At 40.0% G+C, this 21311-nt stretch overlaps 1 protein-coding gene across 1 annotated transcript in view; it reads left to right on the top strand.

The window, feature by feature from the left end:
* LOC311130287 (microtubule-associated serine/threonine-protein kinase 2-like) overlaps positions 1-21311 on the top strand; it is a 283934-nt gene that overhangs the window by 162392 nt on the left and 100231 nt on the right. Inside the window, exon 4 of the mRNA XM_084163019.1 lies at positions 19425-19456. Within this exon, the coding sequence (XP_084019145.1) occupies positions 19425-19456 (32 nt within the window). The remainder of the gene's footprint in view (positions 1-19424; positions 19457-21311) is intronic.

Below are 21311 nucleotides of genomic sequence, written 5' to 3'. Positions count from 1 at the left end.
CCCTCCTCCCTCTCATCCTCAGCATACTCCATTTAAAGACAGCCAGACAATTAGTCAGAACGAAGTGCCTGTTGTTACCACCATCACTGCTGATGAAGGGCTAGCTACCAGCCAGGGGAGGCCTCCACTCCTGTTGCTCTGTGCCTAGATTAAAAAGCAGCCCAAATAGATGTTCCTGTACTCCAAACATCTTACACACACACACACGTACTGTTCTAGCTCCCTGGTTAGGCCATTAAAAGGGATTTTATAGCTAGTGTTAATTTGTCACTGAGTGGAGGTGTTGAGTCCTAATGGCTCTCACATTGCGCCTTTACTCTACCTGTCTCAAAGACTCTAACACCAGACCCATCCAGACACTACCTGTCCCAAAGACTCTAACAACAGACCCATCCAGACACTCTACCTATCCCAAAGACTCTAACACCAGACACATACCTGTCCCAAAGACTCTAACACCAGACCCATCCAGACACTCTACCTGTCCCAAAGACTCTAACACCAGACCCATCCAGACACTCTACCTGTCCCAAAGACTCTAACACCAGACCCATCCAGACACTCTACCTGTCCCAAAGACACTCATTAGCGATCCACATGGGCTTCGTTAACACCACTGGCCCTGTCCCTGCCTGGCCCTGTCCCTGCATGGCCCTGTCCTTGCCTGGTCCTGGCTGTCTCAATAATCCTACCTGTCTCTCTAATACCCTCTGTCTGGTCAGGCAAGTGGCACAAACCTATGGTCTGCACTGGAGTGTGCTAGTGATGAGCACTCTCACCTAGACCATTAGGCCCTACTGTATTGAATCACTATACCAGATTTGAGATCCATTTGAGTGTCTATACCTCTCTTAGCCTCTGGCCTGGCATGGGTTGGCACCAGCTGGCTCAACCCATCACATCACAGAGTGGTACCTAACTGGTTAGGCTTAGTGGTCCTACTGTACTGTAGCTCTACTGTACCGGTGCGCTTAGAGGTGAACTTAGCCAATTATATTGAGACATTGGGAGCGTTCTAAAAACAGTAAGCCAAACTGGCCAAACAGGTCAATAAAGCATTAGCAGCTTGTTCTGTTATGTAACATTGTTCAGTCGCACTGTTAGGGCTAAGTGGACCTGCAGGCTGCTTTCTAGAATACGGTCTCTGCCTGTCACCTGTCGGCTTGTCAGAGGCTCAGTCTCCATGTAGAGTACAGTAGTGTAGAAAGATAAAAACCCACTGAACTTTTAAATGCCATCTACTTTTCCATGTGGCTCTGGCTATAAAGTGGCGCTGCTCTATAAAGTAATAAAGTAGCACTGCTCTATAAAGTAATAAAGTAGCACTGCTCTATAAAGTAATAAAGTAGCGCTGCTCTATAAAGTAATAAAGTAGCGCTGCTCTATAAAGTAATAAAGTAGCGCTGCTCTATAAAGTAATAAAGTAGCACTGCTCTATAAAGTAATAAAGTAGCACTGCTCTATAAAGTAATAAAGTAGCACTGCTCTATAAAGTAATAAAGTAGCACTGCTCTATAAAGTAATAAAGTAGCGCTGCTCTATAAAGTAATAAAGTAGCACTGCTCTATAAAGTAATAAAGTAGCACTGCTCTATAAAGTAATAAAGTAGCACTGCTCTATAAAGTAATAAAGTAGTGCTGCTCTATAAAGTAATAAAGTAGTGCTGCTCTATAAAGTAATAAAGTAGCGCTGCTCTATAAAGTAATAAAGTAGTGCTGCTCTATAAAGTAATAAAGTAGCACTGCTCTATAAAGTAATAAAGTAGCACTGCTCTATAAAGTAATAAAGTAGTGCTGCTCTATAAAGTAATAAAGTAGCGCTGCTCTATAAAGTAATAAAGTAGCACTGCTCTATAAAGTAATAAAGTAGCACTGCTCTATAAAGTAATAAAGTAGCACTGCTCTATAAAGTAATAAAGTAGCACTGCTCTATAAAGTAATAAAGTAGTGCTGCTCTATAAAGTAATAAAGTAGCGCTGCTCTATAAAGTAATAAAGTAGCGCTGCTCTATAAAGTAATAAAGTAGTGCTGCTCTATAAAGTAATAAAGTAGCGCTGCTCTATAAAGTAATAAAGTAGCGCTGCTCTATAAAGTAATAAAGTAGTGCTGCTCTATAAAGTAATAAAGTAGCGCTGCTCTATAAAGTAATAAAGTAGTGCTGCTCTATAAAGTAATAAAGTAGCACTGCTCTATAAAGTAATAAAGTAGCGCTGCTCTATAAAGTAATAAAGTAGCGCTGCTCTATAAAGTAATAAAGTAGCGCTGCTCTATAAAGTAATAAAGTAGCGCTGCTCTATAAAGTAATAAAGTAGCACTGCTCTATAAAGTAATAAAGTAGTGCTGCTCTATAAAGTAATAAAGTAGCACTGCTCTATAAAGTAATAAAGTAGTGCTGCTCTATAAAGTAATAAAGTAGCGCTGCTCTATAAAGTAATAAAGTAGCGCTGCTCTATAAAGTAATAAAGTAGTGCTGCTCTATAAAGTAATAAAGTAGCACTGCTCTATAAAGTAATAAAGTAGTGCTGCTCTATAAAGTAATAAAGTAGCGCTGCTCTATAAAGTAATAAAGTAGTGCTGCTCTATAAAGTAATAAAGTAGCACTGCTCTATAAAGTAATAAAGTAGTGCTGCTCTATAAAGTAATAAAGTAGCGCTGCTCTATAAAGTAATAAAGTAGCGCTGCTCTATAAAGTAATAAAGTAGTGCTGCTCTATAAAGTAATAAAGTAGCACTGCTCTATAAAGTAATAAAGTAGTGCTGCTCTATAAAGTAATAAAGTAGCGCTGCTCTATAAAGTAATAAAGTAGCGCTGCTCTATAAAGTAATAAAGTAGTGCTGCTCTATAAAGTAATAAAGTAGCACTGCTCTATAAAGTAATAAAGTAGTGCTGCTCTATAAAGTAATAAAGTAGTGCTGCTCTATAAAGTAATAAAGTAGTGCTGCTCTATAAAGTAATAAAGTAGTGCCGCTCTATAAAGTAATAAAGTAGTGCTGCTCTATAAAGTAATAAAGTAGTGCTGCTCTATAAAGTAATAAAGTAGTGCTGCTCTATAAAGTAATAAAGTAGTGCCGCTCTATAAAGTAATAAAGTAGCGCTGCTCTATAAAGTAATAAAGTAGCGCTGCTCTATAAAGTAATAAAGTAGTGCTGCTCTATAAAGTAATAAAGTAGCACTGCTCTATAAAGTAATAAAGTAGTGCTGCTCTATAAAGTAATAAAGTAGCGCTGCTCTATAAAGTAATAAAGTAGCACTGCTCTATAAAGTAATAAAGTAGCACTGCTCTATAAAGTAATAAAGTAGTGCTGCTCTATAAAGTAATAAAGTAGCGCTGCTCTATAAAGTAATAAAGTAGCGCTGCTGTATAAAGTAATAAAGTAGTGCCGCTCTATAAAGTAATAAAGTAGCGCTGCTCTATAAAGTAATAAAGTAGCGCTGCTCTATAAAGTAATAAAGTAGTGCTGCTCTATAAAGTAATAAAGTAGCACTGCTCTATAAAGTAATAAAGTAGCACTGCTCTATAAAGTAATAAAGTAGCGCTGCTCTATAAAGTAATAAAGTAGTGCTGCTCTATAAAGTAATAAAGTAGCACTGCTCTATAAAGTAATAAAGTAGCGCTGCTCTATAAAGTAATAAAGTAGCGCTGCTCTATAAAGTAATAAAGTAGCACTGCTCTATAAAGTAATAAAGTAGCACTGCTCTATAAAGTAATAAAGTAGTGCTGCTCTATAAAGTAATAAAGTAGCGCTGCTCTATAAAGTAATAAAGTAGCGCTGCTCTATAAAGTAATAAAGTAGTGCCGCTCTATAAAGTAATAAAGTAGCGCTGCTCTATAAAGTAATAAAGTAGCACTGCTCTATAAAGTAATAAAGTAGTGCCGCTCTATAAAGTAATAAAGTAGTGCTGCTCTATAAAGTAATAAAGTAGTGCCGCTCTATAAAGTAATAAAGTAGTGCCGCTCTATAAAGTAATAAAGTAGTGCTGCTCTATAAAGTAATAAAGTAGTGCTGCTCTATAAAGTAATAAAGTAGTGCTGCTCTATAAAGTAATAAAGTAGTGCTGCTCTATAAAGTAATAAAGTAGCGCTGCTCTATAAAGTAATAAAGTAGCGCTGCTCTATAAAGTAATAAAGTAGCGCTGCTCTATAAAGTAATAAAGTAGCGCTGCTCTATAAAGTAATAAAGTAGCGCTGCTCTATAAAGTAATAAAGTAGCGCTGCTCTATAAAGTAATAAAGTAGCGCTGCTCTATAAAGTAATAAAGTAGTGCCGCTCTATAAAGTAATAAAGTAGTGCCGCTCTATAAAGTAATAAAGTAGCGCTGCTCTATAAAGTAATAAAGTAGTGCTGCTCTATAAAGTAATAAAGTAGTGCCGCTCTATAAAGTAATAAAGTAGCGCTGCTCTATAAAGTAATAAAGTAGCGCTGCTCTATAAAGTAATAAAGTAGCGCTGCTCTATAAAGTAATAAAGTAGCGCTGCTCTATAAAGTAATAAAGTAGTGCTGCTCTATAAAGTAATAAAGTAGTGCTGCTCTATAAAGTAATAAAGTAGCGCTGCTCTATAAAGTAATAAAGTAGCGCTGCTCTATAAAGTAATAAAGTAGCGCTGCTCTATAAAGTAATAAAGTAGCACTGCTCTATAAAGTAATAAAGTAGCGCTGCTCTATAAAGTAATAAAGTAGCGCTGCTCTATAAAGTAATAAAGTAGCGCTGCTCTATAAAGTAATAAAGTAGCGCTGCTCTATAAAGTAATAAAGTAGCGCTGCTCTATAAAGTAATAAAGTAGCGCTGCTCTATAAAGTAATAAAGTAGTGCTGCTCTATAAAGTAATAAAGTAGTGCTGCTCTATAAAGTAATAAAGTAGCGCTGCTCTATAAAGTAATAAAGTAGTGCCGCTCTATAAAGTAATAAAGTAGTGCTGCTCTATAAAGTAATAAAGTAGTGCCGCTCTATAAAGTAATAAAGTAGTGCTGCTCTATAAAGTAATAAAGTAGCGCTGCTCTATAAAGTAATAAAGTAGCGCTGCTCTATAAAGTAATAAAGTAGCGCTGCTCTATAAAGTAATAAAGTAGTGCTGCTCTATAAAGTAATAAAGTAGCGCTGCTCTATAAAGTAATAAAGTAGCGCTGCTCTATAAAGTAATAAAGTAGCGCTGCTCTATAAAGTAATAAAGTAGCGCTGCTCTATAAAGTAATAAAGTAGCGCTGCTGTATAAAGTAATAAAGTAGTGCTGCTCTATAAAGTAATAAAGTAGCGCTGCTCTATAAAGTAATAAAGTAGCGCTGCTGTATAAAGTAATAAAGTAGCGCTGCTCTATAAAGTAATAAAGTAGCACTGCTCTATAAAGTAATAAAGTAGCGCTGCTCTATAAAGTAATAAAGTAGTGCTGCTCTATAAAGTAATAAAGTAGTGCCGCTCTATAAAGTAATAAAGTAGTGCTGCTCTATAAAGTAATAAAGTAGCGCTGCTCTATAAAGTAATAAAGTAGCGCTGCTCTATAAAGTAATAAAGTAGTGCTGCTCTATAAAGTAATAAAGTAGCGCTGCTCTATAAAGTAGCGCTGCTCTATAAAGTAATAAAGTAGCGCTGCTCTATAAAGTAATAAAGTAGTGCCGCTCTATAAAGTAATAAAGTAGTGCCGCTCTATAAAGTAATAAAGTAGCGCTGCTCTATAAAGTAATAAAGTAGCGCTGCTCTATAAAGTAATAAAGTAGTGCTGCTCTATAAAGTAGTGCTGCTCTATAAAGTAATAAAGTAGCGCTGCTCTATAAAGTAATAAAGTAGTGCTGCTCTATAAAGTAATAAAGTAGTGCTGCTCTATAAAGTAATAAAGTAGCGCTGCTCTATAAAGTAATAAAGTAGTGCTGCTCTATAAAGTAATAAAGTAGTGCTGCTCTATAAAGTAATAAAGTAGTGCTGCTCTATAAAGTAATAAAGTAGTGCTGCTCTATAAAGTAATAAAGTAGCGCTGCTCTATAAAGTAATAAAGTAGCGCTGCTCTATAAAGTAATAAAGTAGTGCTGCTCTATAAAGTAATAAAGTAGCGCTGCTCTATAAAGTAATAAAGTAGCGCTGCTCTATAAAGTAATAAAGTAGCGCTGCTCTATAAAGTAATAAAGTAGCGCTGCTCTATAAAGTAATAAAGTAGCGCTGCTCTATAAAGTAATAAAGTAGCGCTGCTCTATAAAGTAATAAAGTAGCGCTGCTCTATAAAGTAGCGCTGCTCTATAAAGTAGCGCTGCTCTATAAAGTAGTGCTGCTCTATAAAGTTATAAAGTAGCGCTGCTCTATAAAGTAGTGCTGCTCTATAAAGTAATAAAGTAGTGCCGCTCTATAAAGTAATAAAGTAGCGCTGCTCTATAAAGTAATAAAGTAGCGCTGCTCTATAAAGTAATAAAGTAGCGCTGCTCTATAAAGTAATAAAGTAGCGCTGCTCTATAAAGTAATAAAGTAGCACTGCTCTATAAAGTAATAAAGTAGCGCTGCTCTATAAAGTAATAAAGTAGCGCTGCTCTATAAAGTAATAAAGTAGCGCTGCTCTATAAAGTAATAAAGTAGCGCTGCTGTATAAAGTAATAAAGTAGTGCTGCTCTATAAAGTAATAAAGTAGCGCTGCTCTATAAAGTAATAAAGTAGCGCTGCTCTATAAAGTAATAAAGTAGTGCTGCTCTATAAAGTAATAAAGTAGTGCTGCTCTATAAAGTAATAAAGTAGCGCTGCTCTATAAAGTAATAAAGTAGCGCTGCTCTATAAAGTAATAAAGTAGTGCTGCTCTATAAAGTAATAAAGTAGCGCTGCTCTATAAAGTAATAAAGTAGCGCTGCTCTATAAAGTAATAAAGTAGCGCTGCTCTATAAAGTAATAAAGTAGTGCCGCTCTATAAAGTAATAAAGTAGTGCTGCTCTATAAAGTAATAAAGTAGCGCTGCTCTATAAAGTAATAAAGTAGCGCTGCTCTATAAAGTAATAAAGTAGCGCTGCTCTATAAAGTAATAAAGTAGCGCTGCTCTATAAAGTAATAAAGTAGCGCTGCTCTATAAAGTAATAAAGTAGCGCTGCTCTATAAAGTAATAAAGTAGCGCTGCTCTATAAAGTAATAAAGTAGCGCTGCTCTATAAAGTAATAAAGTAGCGCTGCTCTATAAAGTAATAAAGTAGTGCCGCTCTATAAAGTAATAAAGTAGTGCTGCTCTATAAAGTAATAAAGTAGCGCTGCTCTATAAAGTAATAAAGTAGCGCTGCTCTATAAAGTAATAAAGTAGCGCTGCTCTATAAAGTAATAAAGTAGCGCTGCTCTATAAAGTAATAAAGTAGTGCCGCTCTATAAAGTAATAAAGTAGTGCTGCTCTATAAAGTAATAAAGTAGCGCTGCTCTATAAAGTAATAAAGTAGCGCTGCTCTATAAAGTAATAAAGTAGCGCTGCTCTATAAAGTAATAAAGTAGCGCTGCTCTATAAAGTAATAAAGTAGCGCTGCTCTATAAAGTAATAAAGTAGCGCTGCTCTATAAAGTAATAAAGTAGCGCTGCTCTATAAAGTAATAAAGTAGCGCTGCTCTATAAAGTAATAAAGTAGTGCTGCTCTATAAAGTAATAAAGTAGTGCCGCTCTATAAAGTAATAAAGTAGTGCTGCTCTATAAAGTAATAAAGTAGCACTGCTCTATAAAGTAATAAAGTAGCGCTGCTGTATAAAGTAATAAAGTAGTGCTGCTCTATAAAGTAATAAAGTAGTGCTGCTCTATAAAGTAATAAAGTAGCGCTGCTGTATAAAGTAATAAAGTAGCGCTGCTCTATAAAGTAATAAAGTAGTGCTGCTCTATAAAGTAATAAAGTAGCGCTGCTCTATAAAGTAATAAAGTAGTGCTGCTCTATAAAGTAATAAAGTAGCGCTGCTGTATAAAGTAATAAAGTAGCGCTGCTCTATAAAGTAATAAAGTAGCGCTGCTCTATAAAGTAATAAAGTAGCGCTGCTCTATAAAGTAATAAAGTAGCGCTGCTCTATAAAGTAATAAAGTAGTGCTGCTCTATAAAGTAATAAAGTAGTGCTGCTCTATAAAGTAATAAAGTAGCACTGCTCTATAAAGTAATAAAGTAGCACTGCTCTATAAAGTAATAAAGTAGCGCTGCTCTATAAAGTAATAAAGTAGCACTGCTCTATAAAGTAATAAAGTAGCACTGCTCTATAAAGTAATAAAGTAGCGCTGCTCTATAAAGTAATAAAGTAGCGCTGCTCTATAAAGTAATAAAGTAGCACTGCTCTATAAAGTAATAAAGTAGCGCTGCTCTATAAAGTAATAAAGTAGCGCTGCTCTATAAAGTAATAAAGTAGTGCCGCTCTATAAAGTAATAAAGTAGCGCTGCTCTATAAAGTAATAAAGTAGCGCTGCTCTATAAAGTAATAAAGTAGTGCCGCTCTATAAAGTAATAAAGTAGCGCTGCTCTATAAAGTAATAAAGTAGTGCTGCTCTATAAAGTAATAAAGTAGCACTGCTCTATAAAGTAATAAAGTAGCACTGCTCTATAAAGTAATAAAGTAGCGCTGCTCTATAAAGTAATAAAGTAGCGCTGCTCTATAAAGTAATAAAGTAGTGCTGCTCTATAAAGTAATAAAGTAGCGCTGCTCTATAAAGTAATAAAGTAGTGCCGCTCTATAAAGTAATAAAGTAGCGCTGCTCTATAAAGTAATAAAGTAGCGCTGCTCTATAAAGTAATAAAGTAGCGCTGCTCTATAAAGTAATAAAGTAGTGCTGCTCTATAAAGTAATAAAGTAGCGCTGCTCTATAAAGTAATAAAGTAGTGCCGCTCTATAAAGTAATAAAGTAGCGCTGCTCTATAAAGTAATAAAGTAGTGCTGCTCTATAAAGTAATAAAGTAGCGCTGCTCTATAAAGTAATAAAGTAGTGCTGCTCTATAAAGTAATAAAGTAGTGCTGCTCTATAAAGTAATAAAGTAGCGCTGCTCTATAAAGTAATAAAGTAGTGCTGCTCTATAAAGTAATAAAGTAGTGCCGCTCTATAAAGTAATAAAGTAGCGCTGCTCTATAAAGTAATAAAGTAGTGCTGCTCTATAAAGTAATAAAGTAGCGCTGCTCTATAAAGTAATAAAGTAGCGCTGCTCTATAAAGTAATAAAGTAGCGCTGCTCTATAAAGTAATAAAGTAGCGCTGCTCTATAAAGTAATAAAGTAGCGCTGCTCTATAAAGTAATAAAGTAGCGCTGCTCTATAAAGTAATAAAGTAGTGCTGCTCTATAAAGTAATAAAGTAGCGCTGCTCTATAAAGTAATAAAGTAGTGCTGCTCTATAAAGTAATAAAGTAGCGCTGCTCTATAAAGTAATAAAGTAGCGCTGCTCTATAAAGTAATAAAGTAGCGCTGCTCTATAAAGTAATAAAGTAGCGCTGCTCTATAAAGTAATAAAGTAGCGCTGCTCTATAAAGTAATAAAGTAGCGCTGCTCTATAAAGTAATAAAGTAGTGCTGCTCTATAAAGTAATAAAGTAGCACTGCTCTATAAAGTAATAAAGTAGCGCTGCCCTATAAAGTAATAAAGTAGCACTGCTCTATAAAGTAATAAAGTAGCACTGCTCTATAAAGTAATAAAGTAGCACTGCTCTATAAAGTAATAAAGTAGTGCCGCTCTATAAAGTAATAAAGTAGCGCTGCTCTATAAAGTAATAAAGTAGCGCTGCTCTATAAAGTAATAAAGTAGTGCCGCTCTATAAAGTAATAAAGTAGCGCTGCTGTATGAAGTAATAAAGTAGCACTGCTCTATAAAGTAATAAAGTAGTGCTGCTCTATAAAGTAATAAAGTAGCGCTGCTCTATAAAGTAATAAAGTAGTGCCGCTCTATAAAGTAATAAAGTAGCGCTGCTGTATAAAGTAATAAAGTAGCACCGCTCTATAAAGTAATAAAGTAGTGCTGCTCTATAAAGTAATAAAGTAGCACTGCTCTATAAAGTAATAAAGTAGCACTGCTCTATAAAGTAATAAAGTAGCGCTGCTCTATAAAGTAATAAAGTAGTGCTGCTCTATAAAGTAATAAAGTAGCACTGCTCTATAAAGTAATAAAGTAGCGCTGCTCTATAAAGTAATAAAGTAGTGCTGCTCTATAAAGTAATAAAGTAGTGCTGCTCTATAAAGTAATAAAGTAGTGCTGCTCTATAAAGTAATAAAGTAGTGCTGCTCTATAAAGTAATAAAGTAGTGCTGCTCTATAAAGTAATAAAGTAGTGCTGCTCTATAAAGTAATAAAGTAGTGCTGCTCTATAAAGTAATAAAGTAGTGCTGCTCTATAAAGTAATAAAGTAGCGCTGCTCTATAAAGTAATAAAGTAGTGCTGCTCTATAAAGTAATAAAGTAGTGCTGCTCTATAAAGTAATAAAGTAGTGCTGCTCTATAAAGTAATAAAGTAGTGCTGCTCTATAAAGTAATAAAGTAGTGCTGCTCTATAAAGTAATAAAGTAGTGCTGCTCTATAAAGTAATAAAGTAGTGCTGCTCTATAAAGTAATAAAGTAGTGCTGCTCTATAAAGTAATAAAGTAGTGCTGCTCTATAAAGTAATAAAGTAGTGCTGCTCTATAAAGTAATAAAGTAGTGCTGCTCTATAAAGTAATAAAGTAGCGCTGCTCTATAAAGTAATAAAGTAGTGCTGCTCTATAAAGTAATAAAGTAGTGCTGCTCTATAAAGTAATAAAGTAGCGCTGCTCTATAAAGTAATAAAGTAGTGCCGCTCTATAAAGTAATAAAGTAGCGCTGCTGTATAAAGTAATAAAGTAGCACCGCTCTATAAAGTAATAAAGTAGTGCTGCTCTATAAAGTAATAAAGTAGCGCTGCTCTATAAAGTAATAAAGTAGTGCCGCTCTATAAAGTAATAAAGTAGCGCTGCTGTATAAAGTAATAAAGTAGCACTGCTCTATAAAGTAATAAAGTAGCGCTGCTCTATAAAGTAATAAAGTAGCGCTGCTCTATAAAGTAATAAAGTAGCGCTGCTCTATAAAGTAATAAAGTAGTGCTGCTCTATAAAGTAATAAAGTAGCACTGCTCTATAAAGTAATAAAGTAGTGCTGCTCTATAAAGTAATAAAGTAGTGCTGCTCTATAAAGTAATAAAGTAGTGCCGCTCTATAAAGTAATAAAGTAGTGCTGCTCTATAAAGTAATAAAGTAGCGCTGCTCTATAAAGTAATAAAGTAGCGCTGCTCTATAAAGTAATAAAGTAGCGCTGCTCTATAAAGTAATAAAGTAGTGCTGCTCTATAAAGTAATAAAGTAGCGCTGCTCTATAAAGTAATAAAGTAGTGCTGCTCTATAAAGTAATAAAGTAGCGCTGCTCTATAAAGTAATAAAGTAGTGCTGCTCTATAAAGTAATAAAGTAGCGCTGCTCTATAAAGTAATAAAGTAGCGCTGCTCTATAAAGTAATAAAGTAGCGCTGCTCTATAAAGTAGCGCTGCTCTATAAAGTAATAAAGTAGCGCTGCTCTATAAAGTAATAAAGTAGCGCTGCTCTATAAAGTAATAAAGTAGTGCTGCTCTATAAAGTAATAAAGTAGCGCTGCTGTATAAAGTAATAAAGTAGTGCTGCTCTATAAAGTAATAAAGTAGTGCTGCTCTATAAAGTAATAAAGTAGCACTGCTCTATAAAGTAATAAAGTAGCGCTGCTGTATAAAGTAATAAAGTAGTGCTGCTCTATAAAGTAATAAAGTAGTGCTGCTCTATAAAGTAATAAAGTAGCGCTGCTCTATAAAGTAATAAAGTAGTGCCGCTCTATAAAGTAATAAAGTAGCGCTGCTCTATAAAGTAATAAAGTAGCGCTGCTCTATAAAGTAATAAAGTAGCGCTGCTCTATAAAGTAATAAAGTAGTGCTGCTCTATAAAGTAATAAAGTAGCGCTGCTCTATAAAGTAATAAAGTAGCGCTGCTCTATAAAGTAATAAAGTAGCGCTGCTCTATAAAGTAATAAAGTAGTGCTGCTCTATAAAGTAATAAAGTAGCGCTGCTGTATAAAGTAATAAAGTAGTGCTGCTCTATAAAGTAATAAAGTAGTGCTGCTCTATAAAGTAATAAAGTAGCACTGCTCTATAAAGTAATAAAGTAGCGCTGCTGTATAAAGTAATAAAGTAGTGCTGCTCTATAAAGTAATAAAGTAGTGCTGCTCTATAAAGTAATAAAGTAGCGCTGCTCTATAAAGTAATAAAGTAGTGCCGCTCTATAAAGTAATAAAGTAGCGCTGCTCTATAAAGTAATAAAGTAGTGCCGCTCTATAAAGTAATAAAGTAGTGCTGCTCTATAAAGTAATAAAGTAGCACTGCTCTATAAAGTAATAAAGTAGCGCTGCTGTATAAAGTAATAAAGTAGCGCTGCTCTATAAAGTAATAAAGTAGCGCTGCTCTATAAAGTAATAAAGTAGTGCTGCTCTATAAAGTAATAAAGTAGCGCTGCTCTATAAAGTAATAAAGTAGCGCTGCTCTATAAAGTAATAAAGTAGTGCTGCTCTATAAAGTAATAAAGTAGTGCTGCTCTATAAAGTAATAAAGTAGCGCTGCTCTATAAAGTAATAAAGTAGCGCTGCTCTATAAAGTAATAAAGTAGTGCCGCTCTATAAAGTAATAAAGTAGCACTGCTCTATAAAGTAATAAAGTAGCGCTGCTCTATAAAGTAATAAAGTAGTGCTGCTCTATAAAGTAATAAAGTAGCACTGCTCTATAAAGTAATAAAGTAGCACTGCTCTATAAAGTAATAAAGTAGCACTGCTCTATAAAGTAATAAAGTAGTGCTGCTCTATAAAGTAATAAAGTAGCGCTGCTCTATAAAGTAATAAAGTAGCGCTGCTCTATAAAGTAATAAAGTAGTGCTGCTCTATAAAGTAATAAAGTAGCGCTGCTCTATAAAGTAATAAAGTAGCACTGCTCTATAAAGTAATAAAGTAGTGCTGCTCTATAAAGTAATAAAGTAGCACTGCTCTATAAAGTAATAAAGTAGCACTGCTCTATAAAGTAATAAAGTAGCACTGCTCTATAAAGTAATAAAGTAGTGCCGCTCTATAAAGTAATAAAGTATTGCCGCTCTATAAAGTAGCGCTGCTCTATAAAGTGAATAGGAATAGTTCTAAACCCTAGTAGCCTGTAAGAGGTTGCTGGTTTTTCATGGTAATGTCTATATGTCAGGTTCTCCTGGCCCTCCACTCTCTCTGTGCGTGTGTGTTTGCATTAGTATACCTGGCTGTTTGTATGATGATGTGCCAGGCCACTCCTGATGGCTTATTACACTCACTTTCGTCTGTCCTGGCCCACTCAGCAGACCTGTCCTTCAGTCAGTCAGTCAGTCAGTCACCATGGCCTCTGGGAGATGCCCTCTGCCCACATGTCTGAGCCCGCTCTCCAGCCACACTGCTGGCACTATCAGGCCTGTCACTCACCCCTCTCCTGCCTGACAGAGCAGAAAGGGGGAACAGAGCCATGGCTCAGAGGCACAGATGTCTCTCTGTTAGACACACTTCTACCACTGACATAGGGTTGGGTTAGACACTTGATGAAGCCTAGGCCTACATCTGTCAATTCAATATAGCTTTATCTGATCTGTCTAGTAGCATACTATACACAGGGTGGGAGTGTTGGGTTCCATCATGCCATCTTTCACCTGTGAAGTTAATGTTGTTATGTGTAGCTCAGTTGGTAGAGCATGGCGTTTGCAACGCCAGGGTTGTGGGTTCGATTCCCACGGGGTGCCAGTATGAAAAATGTATGCACTCACTAACTGTAAGTTGCTCTGGATAAGAGCGTCTGCTAAATGACTAAAATGTAAAATGTTATGTGTGCATTTAGCTCAGGGCAGGGCTGCATCTGTCATATCTGTCTATCAGCAACCTGCCAAATGTCCTGGCTGAGTATACTTGACCAGAGCACCATGTGGTACAGCCCACTCTCTCTCTCCTCTTGTCTCCTCTCCTCTCTGTCTCTCTCTCTCCTCTTGTCTCCTCTCCTCTCTGTCTCTCTCTCTCCTCTTGTCTCCTCTCTGTCTCTCTCTCTCCTCTTGTCTCCTCTCCTCTCTGTCTCTCTCTCTCCTCTTGTCTCCTCTCCTCTCTGTCTCTCTCTCCTCTTGTCTCCTCTCCTCTCTGTCTCTCTCTCTCCTCTTGTCTCCTCTCCTCTCTGTCTCTCTCTCTCCTCTTGTCTCCTCTCCTCTGTCTCTCTCTCTCCTCTTGTCTCCTCTCCTCTCTGTCTCTCTCTCTCCTCTTGTCTCCTCTCCTCTCTGTCTCTCTCTCTCCTCTTGTCTCCTCTCCTCTCTGTCTCTCTCTCTCCTCTTGTCTCCTCTCCTCTCTGTCTCTCTCTCTCCTCTTGTCTCCTCTCCTCTCTGTCTCTCTCTCTCCTCTTGTCTCCTCTCCTCTCTGTCTCTCTCTCTCCTCTTGTCTCCTCTCCTCTCTGTCTCTCTCTCTCCTCTTGTCTCCTCTCCTCTCTGTCTCTCTCTCTCCTCTTGTCTCCTCTCCTCTCTGTCTCTCTCTCTCCTCTTGTCTCCTCTCCTCTCTGTCTCTCTCTCTCCTCTTGTCTCCTCTCCTCTCTGTCTCTCTCCTCTTGTCTCCTCTCCTCTCTGTCTCTCTCTCTCCTCTTGTCTCCTCTCCTCTGTCTCTCTCTCTCCTCTTGTCTCCTCTCCTCTCTCTCTCTCTCTCCTCTTGTCTCCTCTCCTCTCTGTCTCTCTCTCTCCTCTTGTCTCCTCTCCTCTGTCTCTCTCTCCCTCTAATCACATTTCCCTCCTCTCCTCTCTCTGTCATGTTGGTTGGACCTAGAGGAATATTGATGTTTGTATTCCATCGAGGAGATTGCTTTTGGCTTTTTGTGCAGTGGCTGCCATCAAAACTGTCACTCCATCTACTTTCATCATCGCCCTGCCTGTGAGTGGTTACTTGGCCGGCTGATGTGTATGTGCGCTTGTGCGCGTGTGTGCTTACGTGTGTGTACGCGTGTGAGTGTACGCACGTGCGTGTGCCAGGGTTTCCGTAAGCCGGTAATAGCCAACTTTTGAAGCCGATAAATAAAACTGGCACCGGCCAGTATAATGCTTTTTTGCCTATTCATTAATGTAAATACATTTGAGTGGTAATTCTTATCGGTCTCTAGGTTAATTTGCGTAATTGAGTGGAATTTAATTGGTCTGTCATGTTCTATTGTTTTTTAAATCCAAATTATTTCATTGTCCAGTCACATTAGCAACCCATGCTAGTTGTTGCATCTTTAGATCTCCCCTCTTTTTAAAGTTTGTATTTGATGTGGCCAAGCCCTACTGGTTGGATGAATTTGAGATCTATCGTCCCACAACTGTCCCTGAGTCAGTTTGGAATAAGCTATTTATTTCTCGAACAGAACGACAAGCTGACCAATAGAATAGGTAAACTTCTCTACTATTGGGGATAGTAGATTGACATAGGCTAGTGATTTTACTGTTCGTTACTTGTCTTGTTGGCTGAGGAAACGTAAATGTGGCAGTTATTCTAACATCTTCAAAGTGTGCATTGGAATTCGGTAAGGACACACACCGTTGCATCCTCGAGTTGCATCTTCTGTTAAGATGAATTACCTAAATGTAATTTCTGTCATTCTGAGCACCGTGGGTTGGACGCCCTAATCAGGTGATGCACCCAATGCATATGGGTTCGGTAAACTTCTCAAATGTCCGTTAAATTAAAATGCTGCCTATCAAATGTCCAGCACTACATTTCCCTAATGGAAATCCTGGTGTGTGTGTGCGTGTGCGTGCAGGGAGTCTTGTGTACTATGTCTCAGGGGCGTTGGGGAGGAGGTGAACATACCCCTTCAAGGATGGGGGGCAGCTGCAGCCACACACAGCGACAGCCCTAATGCAATCAGTCTGCCAGAGCAGAGATGCTGAGAGCCATCCTTTCACATTACACAGGGTAGCTGGTTGTGGGCTAGTGTGGGTGGCTGGTTGGCAGAACGTACCCCCTCTCTCCCCTCCCTTCCTCTCTCCCCTCCCTTTCCTCTCCTGTCCATGTTCCTCCCTCTCTCCCTTTCTCCCTCCACAAGGCATCAGCCCCTGACCCCTCTCATAACATCTTCCCTTGTTTCAGTGTTTCTAATAAAGCTGTATTAATGAAAGTCTCCTGTCTTGTGTCTGTGTCACTGTGTTGCCGGGCCTCACCCCACCATCACCATTCCTCCTCCTCCATGGTTAGTGGGTCTGGTCCTACTCCCTCCAGTCCCCTGATAAGATCTATACATCAGCCGGTCTGCTGAGCTCTCTAGCTGAGCTCTGAACAGGCTAATTGAGTTGAGGCCTCCTGGCCCTCAGAGAGATGGATGGAGAGGGGAACAGAGCGGATGTGTTGCGGGGCTCTGCAGCGCACAGACACGCTGTCAATGACATTAGTCCTGTTCTGATCCAATGGAATCAACCTGTTTAGTACTGAGAGCTATGTTGTTGTTCACTTAGAGACTCTAGAAAACAAGTCGGGGCCTCTGAGTTCCGATGACTCAGAGGCCCCGACTTACTCACACTATCACTCCACACTGCGGAGCTTAGACACACACACACACACACACACACACACACACACACACACACGTTTTCTCCCACGCACTGTCTCCTCTTTAAACTCCATATCTGCATTAGCTCATCATGCACCAATAATTCATAATACTAATAATAGACAGTAGACACTAGAGAAAGGTGGAACGAATGGGACAGAGGAAAAAGAGCAGTGCTGTGGAGACGGCCATCCTGAGTCAGAGAGAGCGGGAGGGAGGGAGGGAGGGAGGGAGAGAGAGAGGTTGAGAAAGCCAGCCAGCGGGCAGACATACATACTGTATCTATGCAGGAGTGCTCCTGTCTCTAATTAGAAAGTAGGGTTCTGCTAAGTGTGCACTTTGAAACTGGCTGTGTTAATGTTCAGCTGGTAGTGAAACAGGCAGGCAGGGAAACAGGCAGGCAGGGAAAAAGGCAGGCAGGGAGACAGGCAGGCAGGGAAACAGGCAGGCAGGGAAACAGGCAGGCAGGGAAACAGGCAGGCAGGGAAACAGGCAGGCAGGGAAACAGGCAGGCAGGGAAACAGGCAGGCAGGGAAACAGGCAGGCAGGGAAACAGGCAGGCAGGGAGACAGGCAGGCAGGGAGACAGGCAGGCAGGGAAACAGGCAGGCAGGGAAACAGGCAGGCAGGGAGACAGGCAGGCAGGGAAACAGGCAGGCAGGGAGACAGGCAGGCAGGGAAACAGGCAGGCAGGGAGACAGGCAGGCAGGGAAACAGGCAGGCAGGGAGACAGTCAGTGGGCTTGAAGGATCCACCACAGTTGGTTATTTGGAGCAGCAGATGCCTGCAGTACATGCTCAGAATACTGCTCCCTACATCGATCTGTCTTTCAGTCTCTTTCTCTCGGTCTGTCTGTCTGTCTGTCTTTCAGTCTCTTTCTCTGTCTGTCTGTCTGTCTGTCTGTCTCTCTGTCTGTCTTTCTTTCAGTCTCTCCGTCTGTCTTTCAGTCTCTTTCTCTGTCTGTCTTTGTGACAAGGTGCTTTCTCTCCATCAGTCATGTTTCCCCCCCCCCCCTTCTCTCTCCCCCGTTCTTTCTCTATCTCTCTTTCTCTCCCCCTGCCTCTTTCTCTCTCTCTCTGTGCTCTCTGTCAGTCTGTCTTTCAGGCAGTAATCAGATAGTTCTGTGTTGGTGCTTTGTCTTTTCGTGAGCACACATCATTTGTTATTGAGACCAAAGCAGCTGTTGCTGTGAACATGTTGACCCAGGGGTTAGAGACACTTTCCCCTCACCCTGAGGCACATGTACCCTGTCTGGGTTCAGAGCCTGTCAGAGCAAGCCCACTCTGTGTTTGTGTGTCCGTCTGTCCATCTGTCTGTCTCTCTGTCTCTGTCTAGACATAGAGAGCCACTCTGCTCTCACCCACCCCCAAGTAGACAACACTGTGATCATGTTGACCACCCACCCCCCAGTAGACAACACTGTGATCATGTTGACCACCCACCCCCCAGTAGACAACACTGTGATCATGTTGACCACCCACCCCCCAGTAGACAACGCTGTGACCATGTTGACCAGAACCTGCTGTTATAGCGACAGGACCTGCTGTTATAGCGACAGAACCTGCTGTTATAGCGACAGAACCTGCTGTTATAGCGACAGCACCTGCTGTTATAGCGACAGCACCTGCTGTTATAGCGACGGAACCTGCTGTTATAGCGACAGAACCTGCTGTTATAGCGACAGGACCTGCTGTTATAGCGACAGGACCTGCTGTTATAGCGACATTACCTGCTGTTATAGCGACAGGACCTGCTGTTTTAGCGACAGGACCTGCTGTTTTAGCGACAGGACCTGCTGTTATAGCGACAGGACCTGCTGTTATAGCGACAGGACCTGCTGTTATAGCGACAGGACCTGCTGTTATAGCGACAGGACCTGCTGTTATAGCGACGGAACCTGCTGTTATAGCGACGGAACCTGCTGTTATAGCGACGGAACCTGCTGTTATAGCGACGGAACCTGCTGTTATAGCGACGGAACCTGCTGTTATAGCGACAGAACCTTGTCCTCTCAGAGGAGAGTGGTTTCTCTTGCTTGGCCCATGCTATTGGTACTCATCTGCAACCTAGTGGATATGTTTGAGAACTGAAGGTCTGGTTAACACTCATGTCAAGGAATCACCTTATGATTAAAATTATCGACTTCTAGATTGTGGAAAATTACACTGAACAAGCTGTGAATACCTGTGATTGACCATTAAAACATAAACCACTGATCAGCATAATGTTGTGCTGTGTTTGCACCCGCTGTAAACAAGACATTGCTATTTGCTTTTTCACTAAACCAATTCAGATGGTATCACAGTGCCGCCTAGCGCAATTTTCAGGGTATTAATGACACATGCTTTTCCACTGGATGTCAAGCAGCAATGTCTATTAAAGTAGAATACATGGGATTTTATTTACATGCCAAATAGTAAACCAATTCAACACTGTATTCATCCAAATAGCCTTCACTAGCACATTGGAGGCTGCTGCTGCCTATTGAAATCACTGGCCACTTTAAGAAATGGAACACTAGTCACTTTAATAATGTTTACAGTCACTTTAATAATGTTTACATATCTTGCACTACTCATCTCATATGTATATACTGCATTCTATTCTATAATATTCTTCTGTATCTTAGTCAATGCCGCTCTGTCATTGCTTGTCCATATATGTATATTTTCTTAAATTCCATTCCTTACTAGTTTTGTGTGTATTAGATATATGTTGTGAAATTGTTAGTTATTACTTGTTAGATATTACTGCACTGTCGGAGCTAGAAGCACAAGCATTTCGCTACACCCGCTATAACATCTGCTAAACACGTGTATGTGACAAATACAATTTCATTTGATTTGTTTCTAACTGATGACAACAACACTGACATATCCTTTTCTCTCTCGCCGTCTCTTGCAGAAGGAGCTCAGTCTTCCAAGGAGGGCCAGTTTGTGAGTACTCATCACCGTTCTATCTCTATTCTTGATTCACTTCTTCAGACTTCCTGAGTGCAGAGGCGTCTTTGTCTCTGCCTGTCTGTAAACAGGAAAGCCTCTATGGAGAACTGCACTGAACCGGGCGCAGACAGGGGCTAGTGTACTGTAGCAGCCTGCAAGGACCCCGTTGTGTGCACTGTGTGCTGTATAACACAGCCTTGAAGAGCTCCATGTTACTGGTCTATTTACAACTCTGTACCAGCCAGCCATTAACTGGCTCTGCTCCGTTCTGTTCTGAAAACTAACCCCAAAACGAACAAAACTCAACACAAAAGTTGTTTATTTGATCTGTAGTACCCAACAGTGTCTTTGAAGACAGGCATGCCTTGTGAAAGTCTTGTCTTTATTTCCGCTCAGTTGGGTGCTGCGGGGTGCTTCGTGGGCGTGTCTTTGTAGTGTGTGTGTGTGTGTGTGTGACGTTAACAATAGTTTCACTTCACTCACACATACACACACATCAGCCTCACATTTATACCCACAGATGTACTGTATCTGCTCTCTATTCTCTGACCCCCAATCTAACCTAATCAGAACCTAACCTTAACCCTGTATTGGAGTGTACTGTAACAGCTAACTACCTCTGCTGATGGCCTTCCTCTTATAGAACAGGTCCAAGACTGCAACAGTAGATTAGTCTTGCTAATGACAGTCTCATGTCCTGTAGCCGTGAGGTCTTACGTCAGTCCACTAATCAGGCTGGATTAGCCTAGTGATGCTACAGCGCTACGCTAGTTGTAACCATAGCCTCTACTGTAGCCTGATTGACCCATTGTCCCTGCATGTGAGCTGCATTTAACCCCCACATAGGCAGGCTCCCTCACCAGGGACACTGGTGTACCTCTGATTCCCAAAACAGAGAATGGGGACAGGAGAGAACAGGGGGATGAGAGGTAGAGAGAGAGAGAAAAGGTGGGAGGGAGGAATAGCTAGCCAGGATAAGGCAGGGATGAGGTGTAGAAAGAGGAGGAGGGAGGGCTAGCCAGGATAAGGCAGGATAAGGCGAGGGGCGACAGCTGCACCTCCCTCAGGGTCTTGTGATATCATGAGAATGCTCTGTGCCTGTCAGCTGGGCGTGGTAGTGCTGTCACCGTGTTCTGGAGTTCTCTCTGTCTGTACTCTACTGCTCAGAGTTTGTGTGTGGGAGTGACGGTAGCTCAGGCGACAGGCTCTCTCTCCTCTCTCTCGCTCTCTCTCTCGCTGGCTGAAGAGGCAGTGACCGTGGTCAAGCTCTCCCTTTGGACACTCCTGTCAGACGGTCAGAAAGAGCAGCCAGCCAGACCTCAAGGACACTCCTCTGAACCAAGGGACTAACTGACAAGCCTTCCCCAGGATCAGGGATCTTAGCCCGGGATACTCCGAGCGGCTCTCCCAAACCCTGGTGCCTGTAGAGGATTTATATGATGGCTATTTGAACCAATGCTAACCTATACTTGACCTGTGACCCTGTCAGTGGAGTGGACAGCGAGCCAGGACAGGGGGGACACAGACAAGACCCCTGTTACTGTTGGGTTTCTGGTCTGACCCACTGGAGTTGAGGAACCTTCTAGAAAGCTGACACTGCTCACTGTGTTTGTGTTTTGGTATTTGTGTGTGTGACTGTGGTTGTATGTGCGAGTGTGTGTTATAAGACAGGGAATTGCATGGAGAGTGTGTTTCTGAGTGGTTTGATGTTGTTATAGCTGGGTCAGGTAGAGAGATGGTGTGTGTGTGTGACTCATCAGCGTTCAGCTGTGTAAAGCCCTGCTCTGCCAGTATTAGATGAGAACAGAACATCGAGGACACTGTAGCCTAGATATCTGGCATACCTGTC

Source organism: Coregonus lavaretus (genome assembly GCF_964263955.1).
Source record: "Coregonus lavaretus genome assembly, chromosome: 6".
In the NCBI taxonomy this organism is placed as follows: domain Eukaryota; kingdom Metazoa; phylum Chordata; class Actinopteri; order Salmoniformes; family Salmonidae; genus Coregonus; species Coregonus lavaretus.
The sequence above is the reverse complement of the archived record's forward strand: the minus strand, read 5'-3'. Positions and strand labels throughout refer to the sequence as shown.